Source organism: Plecotus auritus (genome assembly GCF_963455305.1).
Source record: "Plecotus auritus genome assembly, chromosome: 3".
In the NCBI taxonomy this organism is placed as follows: Eukaryota; Metazoa; Chordata; class Mammalia; order Chiroptera; family Vespertilionidae; genus Plecotus; species Plecotus auritus.
The window spans coordinates 171,740,218-171,751,665 of NC_137772.1; the positions used below are offsets into that span (position 1 = coordinate 171,740,218).

Here is an 11,448-nt window from a genome sequence, read left to right on the forward strand (position 1 = left end):
TTTTTCTAATCAGCTTATAACTTAGATCCCTTAACTTTGGCTGTTAGAATCTGTTCTAAAAAGCAGTAGGTTATTATTTAATTTATAAAGAAAAAAATTTACATTCTGTTTGCTTATTTAGTAATATATATGTACTCATATATAGGGGTGTGTGTGTTTAGTTTTGATGGTCCAGATTCTTTTGGTATTATTAATTATCTATATAGGTAGGGCTGACATGAAACATCCTCAGAAAATTTTGGGGAAAAAACTCTTTAAAAAACTAAACTTTAAAATGTTTCATTTTTGAAGAATGATTAAAACACATGGTCATTAGTAAAATATTCTAATAAAACTAATATAATATTTTGCATTTTAAACCTAATTTTTATACACATATGAACAAATTTTTAAGAGAAAGTAAAATATATTTGGTAAGGATGTTTTTATTTCTTTTAAATATGTTTTTATTGATTTCAGAGAGGAAGGGAGGGGGGAGAGAGAGAGAGAGAGAGAGAGAGAGAGAGAGAGAGAGAGAGAGAACATCAATGATGAGAGAGAACCATTGATTGGCTGTCTCTTGCACACCCGTTACTGGGGATTGATCCCGCAACCTGGCACGTGCCCTGACTGGTAATCGAACTGTGACCTCCTGGTTCTTGGGTCAATGCTCAGTCACTGAGCCTCACCAGCTGGGCAAATATATTTTTCTTGTACAGATGTGTTTATTAGACCTATCAAGTGACTCACTTAATATTAAATGGCTAGTGATCTACAAAGCAGATACTAAGTATAACTTTCTTTGTCCTGGCTCACATATATTTTCAGAATTCAGTAAAACTTGGTAGCTAATTTATTGGCCCATTATATTAAATACAGTATTTCTTAAGCTGACAGAGGTGATTTTTTTTTAAAAAAATAATCCTGTACTCACTAAATCATTGTTTTCTGTTTGCATTTACAGATGTGGAAGAAGTTAACAATAAGAAATGAAAAACCAAACATCTGTAAAAGAGTTCATTCTCCTGGGATTAACAGATGACCCAGAGTTAAATGTTTTAATTTTTATATTTCTATTTTTCACTTATATCCTGAGTATAACTGGAAACATGACAATTATCACCCTTACTTTGATAGATTCACACCTCAAAACCCCCATGTATTTTTTCCTTAGGAATTTCGCTTTCCTAGAAATCTTATTTACAACAGTTTCTATTCCTAGATTCCTGGTCAGCATTGCAACAGGGGATATGACCATTTCTTATAATTCTTGCATGGCCCAGGTATTTTTCTTCATTCTCCTTGGTTCAACAGAATTTTTCCTTTTGACTGCTATGTCCTATGATCGGTATGTGGCTATCTGTAAACCACTGCACTACACAGTAATAATGAATAGCAGAATCTGTAACCTGCTTGTAATTAGTTCTTGGTTGGCTGGATTTCTCATTATCTTCCCACCTGTGATCATGGGACTTCAACTGGATTTCTGTGACTCTAACGTCATTGACCACTTTACCTGTGACTCTTCTCCAATGCTACTGATCTCCTGCACAGACACAGCCTTCCTAGAGTGCCTGGCCTTTTTTCTGGCGGTATTCACGCTTATGATAACCTTAACATTAGTGATTCTTTCCTATGTATTCATCCTTAAAATGATTCTGAGAATCCCCTCTGCTGAGCAAAGGAAAAAGGCCTTTTCCACTTGTTCCTCACACATGATTGTTGTCTCTATTTCTTATGGAAGTTGCATTTTCATGTATGTCAAAACTTCAGCAAAAGAAGGAGTGGCTTTGACCAAGGGTATAGCAGTGCTCAATACCTCTGTTGCCCCAATGCTAAATCCATTTATTTACTCCTTAAGAAACCAGCAGGTAAAGCAGTCCTTTAAGAACATGGTCAAGAAATATTTCTCAAATAAATTTTCATCATAAATTTATGGCTTGAACTTTATTTAAATGGAACCTTATGCCTGACATATTATTATTCTTATATTTCTCCATCCACGGCTATACTTCCTTTTCCTTCAAGTTTTATTCTCTCTTTATACCATTTTGACCTCACTTGGCTCAACTGTCTTTTAAAATCTACATGTCCTGAAATTTTTCTGAGCATGATTAATTTGATGTTACATAGATGAAAATGACATTTTTAAAAAAATGCCAGAAGTTAGTTTACAAATCATTGAAGATCTTTTCCTTTGGACATTAATCAAAAGTTAAAGAGCGTTATCACCAAGGAATTTGAAAAATATATTTCTCCCAGTATATATGTACAGAATATTAAAATAAGATTTCCTGGAGATAAAGTCTCCTAAATCAAGCATCCTTATATTTTTCCTCATATTTCCTATGGTTTTTACATTATGAGTGTTTATCTGTGCTACTTGGGACATAGATGTTATATCTTCATTGTCCATCCCATCCTTTAATATTACAACATATCTTGTTTAATGATGTTTTTGGACCAAATTTAAAAGTTACTACAAGTATGGTATTGATATTTCTATAGGACCCCACTACTCTTACCAGAAAACATCTCTGATGCATGAACATATAACATCATTTAATTTACCAGCTGGACACTCTTCCTTAATATTCTTTTTAATTAAACATTTTCTTTTACTTTTTAAATTTACTTTATTGTTAAAAGTATTACAGATGTCCTGCTCTCCACCCTCCCCCCTTTTTTTAAATTCTCAGTGCTTGGATTCTCTTTTCTCACCATTAAAATGTGACTTCTGCCCAACAGGTGAGGCTCAGTGATTGAGCATCAACCTCTGAACCAGGAGGTCACGGTTTGATCCCTGTTCAGGACAAATGCCAGGGTTGCAGGCTTGACACACAGTGGGGGTGTGCAGGAGGCAGCCCATCAATGATTCCCTCTCATCATTGATGTTTCTATCGTTCTCTCCCTCTCCCTTCCTCTGTGAAGTCAGTAAAAATACATATTTTTTAAAAATATGTATGACTTCTTCTAACAAGTGCTTATAGAAACGGTTACTCTGAATCAACACACAGGTAAAAATTAATAAAGTGTTGGAGAGTATTAATGTCTAAACCATCCCTATGATATTTACATTTTTGTGTCTTAGCAAAAACATTTGCTACATTTGCTTGTAAAAAGTGTTTTGCTCAATTTGATGGTAACTTCAGTGATAACTGAGAAGTATAATGGACTCTCTTATCAGGCAGCATAGATATGAATTCTCCTACTATTCCAGAATTATGTTCTTTTCTCTCTCTTTGCATGACAAGGCTTTTCATTGTTGCAGTTGTTACTTTGGAGATTCTACATAAATCCAAATACTTGCTTTGCATCCATTGATGGAGATATTACTCAAGCAATCTGGAGCTCAATAAAGTCCAGGTCCTTCAATGTATATGGGCAGAGAGAAATAGGGTGCTAGTCAGTTTTAACAACTAGTTATCAGAAAAGAATACACAGACGTATTATAAATTTTACAGATATAAGTTACACATAATAAAATATACAATAAACTTCATTGTTAATTCTGTATACTCAATATATTTTTACAGAATTATTTCATTGATTTTTCCCAATTACATACTCAAAACCAACCAGCTTTGCAAATCAACCAGCTTGACTAATGCAGTTTAACTTAACACTATGTAGTTGAATGTAGCACTCAGATGCACAATTGGAGTCAGACGTTTCAGTACTTTCAATAACTCACAAAAAAAATTGAAAAAGAAAACAGGTAAAGATATGGAAGACTTGAACAACATTATGAACCAAATTGATCTAATTGAAATTTTTAGACTATTCCATCCAACATCAACAGAATACTCATTCTTTCCAGTATCACACAAAACATGAAAGGGAATAATGAAGATCAATGAAATAGAAACTAGAAAAATAAAATTTAAAATATCAATGAAACCCAACCTGGCTACTTAAGAATATCACAAAATTGATAAATTTTTCATTGTCTGCCCACCATCCTAAGTAAAATCATCTTCCATCACCATGCATTTGGTCCCCTTTCCCCGTTATAAACCTCCTACCCCCTTCTCTTTGGGAACCACCACACTATTGTCTGTGCCTATGAGTTTCAGTTTTGTGTCCCACATGTGAGTGAAATCATATTGTTCTTAACTCACTCTGACTGACTTATTTTGCTTGGTATAATATTTTCAAGGTCCATACATGTTGTCTCAAATGGCAGTATGGGTAGCAGCACACCATGATGACCTACACAAGTAAACATCTCTCAGGAGATTGAGTACCTACCTCCCTAGGATTCCAAAATTCTCATTACCTAAGGTTCCCGTTTTGTTGACAGACACAGCTTCTGGTATCTTTATGTCAGGATTGACTAGTTCAGAACAATTGATTCATGAATGCAGAGCTATGCCCGCATAGCTAAAGAAATCTCTGGATTTTGAGAACAGTTCTAATATGGATTGCATACACATTATTCAATCATTAATTTGTATTTTAATTCATCAGATAAAATTGAATCAGAATCTGCGTTAAGCACTAGGAATGGTGCAGTAGGAGACAGACCAAATGCTAACCTATCTACACATACTGCTGATGTAACCTTGGGCAAGTTCCATACCCCTCAGTACCTCAATTTCATCATTTGCAAAATGAGGTTCTTAACAGGACTTACTCAAGGCATTTTGGGGCACAGGTTAAAGGCTAATTAGATTTTGGTATAATATAAATAATAATGTAACAATAATAATAAAACTCATTACATTTTCTTATAAAATTTATTATTGTTATTGTTGCTGTTGTTATGTTTCTTCCGTCCAATATATTTCTTTTCTCTCTCACATCTTCCAGTACTACAGTTTGGTAAACAGAAAAGTTATCTAATTATTATTTTTGAAAGCTTAGCTTGATAAAGGCTATAATGTAACAACTTTCTAGAATAATTATTTAATCTTACAAGGAATGTTCTTATTTTTTTCATTATTTATATGTCTGATTATATTTAAAGATTCAAAATGGAACTTTTACCATACAACACTGTGCATTAAAAAGGTTTGGCTTTGTGTTGTGCAAATTTTAGTCAAAAAGGAGCAAATAGAATCACTGTGGACTGAAGGCAAATGGGAATGAATTTCAATGAATTGTCCACAAGTATTGTATTTTCTGCTTAATTTTTACTATAAACAGAAATCAAGACATATTTAGAAAATGATTGTACTCTGACTCAATAATAAATTTTCCACTGGCAAAATTAGCAAACAGACTTTTATGAATATTAAGTTTTCAAAAATACTATGTGTTTCAATAACTTATTTAATCTTCCCAAATGAATTACTTTTACAGTGAAGTTAACTAAGTACTTATCATTATTACCCATTCTTATGACTTTAAAAAAACAACTTTCTCTGTGTTAAGTAAGTAATCAAAAATATATAACAGGGAATTATAAAAGCTGTGATTAAAATCTAAGATTTTTAAGTAATAAAAAGCAAATTAATTGCTGATATGCATTTGCAGTTTTGGTGGAGAACTATGTTATCTCTTTTTGTTACTACATGTTTCATTGTTCTTTTTGCAGAACAATGTACAAATGCATTTAAAATCATATCAGGAGTTGACATCTATGATTATTTTTACCTACAGACCTAAGAATTTAGAGTTTAGCCATTCCAAATAATACATCAATTAGAGAATTCATTCTTCTGGGACTTAGGGAATGATACAGAGTTACAAGCTGTGAAATTCTGCTTTCTGCTATTCACATACTTATTGAGTATCACTGGAAAACTGACCATCTTCATGTTAACACTATCAAATTCTAGTTGAAGAATCCCATGTATTTCTTCCTCAGGAAATTCTCTGTCTTAGAAATTTCATTCAAAACAGTCTGCATTCCCGGATTTTGGTCAGCATCACTACGGGAGATACAACCATTTTCTATAAGGCTTGTGTGACACAAGCATTTTTTATCTTTGTGGGTTCTACTGAGTTTTTTCTTTTGTCCTATGATCACTATGTGGCAATTTGCAAAACTCTACGTTACACAACTATCATGAGTAACAAAGTCTGCAACCAACTTGTAATCAACTCCTGGCTGGCTGGTTTCCTCATTACCTGTCCTCTGTGATTATGGGACTCCAACTGGGTTTCTGTGTCTCGAGCATTATTGACCACTTCACTTGTGACTCTTCTCCTATGCGGCTGATTGCTTGCACAAAGTCTCTAGATCCTATGGCATTTTTCTTAGCAGTATTCACACTCATGGTAACTTTGGCCTTGTTGATTCTCTCTTACACACTCATCCTTCCAACAATTCTGAAGTTTTCCTCTGCCCAGCAAAGGAAAAAGGCCTTTTCCACTTGTGGCTCCCATACGATTGTGGTTTCCATTTCCTGTGGGAGTTGCATGTTCATGTAGGTAAAAATATCTGCAAAATAATATATGACTTTGAGCAAAAGGGTAGCAGTACTTAATCCTTCTGTTGCTCCCATGCTGAATCTTTGTATCTATACCTTAAGAAACCAGCAAGTGAAACAGGCGCTTAATGATTTCCCCCAAAATATATTGTTGACAAACAAACACTACTCGTTATGAAATCTGTAGCTGAAACACAAATAAACCACACATAAATACAGACCATTGTTCTAGGTGGTAGGCATACACAGGGAATAAAGCATGCACAAGTTTTAGCCATTGTGAGGGAACATAAATCAAATAGTCAACATAATAGAAAGGTAAATTACTTAGTACTTTAGTGGTGGCAAATGCTATGGGGGACAAAACTGAAATACTTTAAGAAAATAGGGGTAGAATTCAAATTATATTTGGTGGACAAAGACTTGAAAGACATTTTATAGCTTTTTTCTATTTTATTTTTCTATATTGAAATTATTTTTTTTGTATTCTTTACCTTTTTTCTTTTTTTTTTGGCACACATGTTTAAAATTTATTTATTTATTTTTAAAATAAATCTTTATTGTTCAGATTATTACAGGTGTTCCTCTTTTTTCCCCCCATAGCTCCCCTCCACCTGATTCCCCACCCCGCCCCATGCCTTTACCCCCCGCCACTGTCTTCATCCATAGGTGTAAGCTTTTTGTCCAGTCTCTTCCCGCACCCCTCACACTCCCTTCCCCCTGAGAATTGTCAGTCCACTCCCTTTCTATGTCCCTGATTCTATTATATTCACCAGTCCATTCTGTTCTTCAGATTTTTTATTCACTTGATTTTTAGATTCACTTGTTGGTAGGTATGTATTTGATGTCATTTTGTTGTTCATAATTTTTATCTTTACAATTTATTATTCTTATCATTATTATTTATTTTTTGATATATGATCTGTATTTCATTTTTTTCTGTGTAGTTTTTTTGGATAATTTAAATATGTATAGTTTTTATAGTCCTACTGATTCTTGTTTAACCATTACTTCAAATAATGCACTCAATTCTTCACCATCTGATTTTCATGGATTATAGTATGAATTATTCTCATGGTTTCCTTTATAGCTTTATTATTGCATTAGCAGGTGAAAATAGTTTTTGATATTCTATAAAAGTTGTATAAGTTAGCCTACTTTTATTAACTCCCATTCTCTTCTCTATCCCTATCATTCCCATTCTGATTTTTTTTTGTTACATTCTCATAGTTTATAACATTTACCTCTGCTCTGTAACCATAACTCCTCAGCAATTTTAGCTTTTATCTTGCATGAAAAAGAATTTAGCACTTGCAGCTAATCCTTTTACCTCATTTTATCCATTTATCTCTTGGCTGGCTAGAGTTTATAATCTAATAGTTTTTTTTTAAGGGTCATAGGAATGGAATGTCTTGAATTCTTGCATGCTGAAACTTGTCTGTCACCTTTAGACTGGAAAAATAGTTTGAGGAAGTACAAAATGCTTGGGTCTCATTTTTCTTCTTCTAGAGGACTTTGTAAGGACTTCTCTACCCTTTTGGTGTTAGTTTGAAGCCAGCCTGAATATATATATATATATGTATATATATATATACACACACACACACACACTAGAGGCCCGGTGCACAAATTCGTGTGGGTCTGTGGGATTGGGCCTAGACTCTCCAACATCTCCCAAGGGGTCCTGATTGTGAGAGGGTGCAGACCAGGCAGAGGGACCCCACCGGTGCACCGGGGCAGGGAGGGACCTGGGAGGTTGGCCAGATGGGAAGGGACTGCGGGAGGGCTCCAGGGTGTGTCAGGCCCATCTTGCTCTGTCTCGATTGGCTGGACCCCAGCAGCAGGCTAACCTACCAGTTGGAGCATCTGCCCCCTGGTGGTCAGTGAACGTCATAGCTAGTGGTTGAGCGGTCTTAGCATATCATTAGCATATTGCGCTTTGATTGTTTGAACTGTCTACCAGTCGATTGGACACTTAGCATATTAAGCTTTTATTATATAAGACTCTTCCCCCTCAGTTCCTCAGTAGCTAAGCTGATAGTTTTGCCTGAATGCCCAATGATTCTCTTTTTTAATTTTTTTATTTTTTATTATAGTTGAAATGCAATATGATATTAGTTTCAGGTGTACAAATAGTGATTAAACATTTTTATACCTTACAAAGTGCTCACCACAATAAGTCTAGTATCCACCTATCACCGTACATAGTTATATTCCCTAGGCTGTACTTTACATCCTGTGACCTATTTTACAACTGGAAGTTTGTACTTATTCTCCTTCCCTCTTTCTAATGATTCTTTTTTTAATCTTTGAATATAAGAAATTTAATTAAGCCACTTCTCAGCATTTGTCTTTTTAAATCTGTTTTTCCTTTCAATCTGTAGATTCCCATTTTTAAATTTTATTTTATATTTAAAAATATTTTTATTGATTTCAGAGAGGCAGGGAGAGGGAGAGAGAGATAGAAACATCAATGATGAGAGAATCATTGATTGGTTGCCTCCTGCACGCTCCCTACTGGGGATTGAGCCTGCAATCCGGGCATGTGCCCTTGACCTGAATTGAACATGGGACCCTTCAGCCCCTAGGCCAAGGCTCTATCCACTGAGTCAAACCAGCTAGGGCTCACATTTTATTATTAATTTTAGTTTTTATTTGTGGTAAAATACATATAACATAGAATTTACCATCCATTTATAAGTATACAGTTCAATAGTGTTAAGTACATTTATGTTGTTTCACCACCAATCTCCAGAACTTTTTTCAATTTTCAAAACTGAAACTCTTCCTCCATCAAACAACTCCCCATTTCCCCCTCACCCCAGCCAGATTCAAATTTTATTTTTAAGGAACACTTTAATTATGTCTTTAATTCTGCTTTTCTTTTTTAGGTGCTCAGTTCTCTTTTTCAGGAGCAGTCCTCATACATATGGTGGATCTAGTTACAAACAAGATGTCTTTGATTTTATTCCTCTGAATATATCATGCACTTTGTCTGCTCTGCCCATGAGCTGTCATAATGGGACACTGTGTCAGCTTCCTCCCTCAGTTTGGTTCTAGTTTCACTGGACTTGGCAGAAGTTCTTCATAGAAAGTGTTATTTGGGCCCAGCTGGTGTGGCTCAGTGGTTGAGCATTGACCTAGGAACCAGGAGGTCATGGTGCAATTCCCAGTCAGGGCACATGCCAGGGTTGCAGGCTCCATCCCCAGTGTGGGGTTGCAGGAGGTGGCTGATCAATGATTCTCTCTCATCATTGATGTTTCTTTCTCTCCCTCTCCCTTCCTCTCTGAAATCAATAAAAAATATTTTTTAAAAAGGAAATATTATTTGGGGTTGTAAGTTTTTTCCATTTTCATCCAAAATGGAATTTATATATCTGTATTTATTTTCCTTGTGGTAAATCAATTCAATTGGTTTCAAAGATAAGACGTTGGTAGATGTATCTTTATTCCTTCTCATTATATTTGGAATTGTGTTGAGTGTTTCTTTTATTAATTTGTATATAATTTATTTAGAACAGTGATTTTCAGCTCATGGAACATATAAACTAATTACTTAAATTCTGCAACATACCAAAAATATATTTTTTGTTTATTTGACAAAAAAAGATATAATTTTGATTCATTCACACTGGATGGCTGTTGTTGTGTTGGCCATTGTTATTTTTTTTATTTGACAATTTAAGGGAAAAGAAGTTAGTGCCCCTGACTAAATAGTCAGGTATTGCATGTTTTAAAAATTCTTGTGGCATACCAGTTGAAAATCAATGATTTAGAATATCACCCATAGCTGAACATCAAACTTCCATAACCCCAGAATTAGGAAAACAATTGCAAATGGAAAGAACTTACAACCCCAAATAATACTTTCCTTTTTAAAAAATATTTTTAAATTTGTTTATTATTTCTTATAATTTCATGAAATTGGGGGTGGGAAGTGGGTGGAAAGCTGTGCTTGGCCTTTTAGCTGGACAGAGATGCATTTGTATGTGTCTTGAGTGGTTTGTGTCAGAGAGACCACCTTCTGCTCCCCACACTCCCAACAAAAGTAACATGTTAAAGTAACATACCACAAGGGGAAGCTGCCGATGCCTTTTTCCTTGTTGGTCTGCCTAGGGCCTTTGGACTGCTGCCATTGTCTGTGAGGATGAACCATTTCACTGGGCCTGGGGTCTGCTCTGGAACAGTATCTGGGAAACTGTTTCCCCTTCATCAGGCTTTGTCATGGTCACTGTACTGTCCAAAGCACAGAGATTTGGGTGTGAGATGGTTAAAGTTTTCTGTCCTTTGACGGGGGAGGACCTGGGGTGTGTTGGAGTGCTGGAAGGCAGATATCACCAGAGCCTGGGTGGGTACTGTCAGTGGTGAGGATGGGAGAAGTGTTGTGTGCAGGTTTGGGCCTGAATGCAGAGTGTGTACATGAATCTCCATCGTTCAATACACAGGCCATTTGTGAAATAAGCATCTATTATCTATTGAGTATTAGGGACCCATCAGAATATTGAGATGGATCACACATAGACTTGGTTCTGAAGAGTTATATACCTTCAAATAGGTAAAGAGGTAGCACAAGTGGAGACATTAATTTCACAGGATAAGAATGGAGAGGTGGGTGGAAGGGGTGAATTCATTCAACATTCATCCCAGGCATTGTTTTAGGAATTGAAGATACACCAGCAAAAAACCCCAGAAATCCCTGCTCTCCTGGTACTTACGTTCTAGTTAAGAAAATTGATAAATAAGTAAATTATATAGTATATTGGGTAGTGAGAAATGCTACAAGATAAGATCTAGAGATCTGCTCTACAACATAATATCTATACAGCATTGTGTACTTAAAACTTGTTAAGCCCTGGCCAGTGTGGCTCAGTTGTTTGGGCATTGTCCCGTGCACCAGGAGGTCGACAGTTTGATTCCCAGTCAGGGCAGATGCCTAGGTTTTGGGCTCAACCCCAGTGGGGGGTGTGCAGGAGGCAGCCGATGTATGTTTCATCGATGTTTCTCTCTATTTCTCCCTCTCTCTTCCTCTTTCTCTAAATCAATAAAAACAAAATGAAATAACAATAACAAAAAAGCGGACATCTGTAATACT

The 11,448-nt window shown here is 35.5% G+C and overlaps 1 protein-coding gene across 1 annotated transcript; it reads left to right on the forward strand.

Annotated features, from left to right (window-relative positions):
- Nucleotides 1-968: 968 nt before the first annotated feature.
- Nucleotides 969-1,910, forward strand: LOC308245256 (olfactory receptor 6C65-like; the record flags this gene model as incomplete). The annotated part of the gene is made up of 1 exon (XM_080662215.1): nt 969-1,910. The coding sequence occupies one exon, from the start codon at nt 969-971 to the stop codon at nt 1,908-1,910; it is 942 nt and encodes a 313-aa protein (XP_080518341.1).
- Between the last annotated feature and the right edge of the window lie 9,538 nt (nt 1,911-11,448).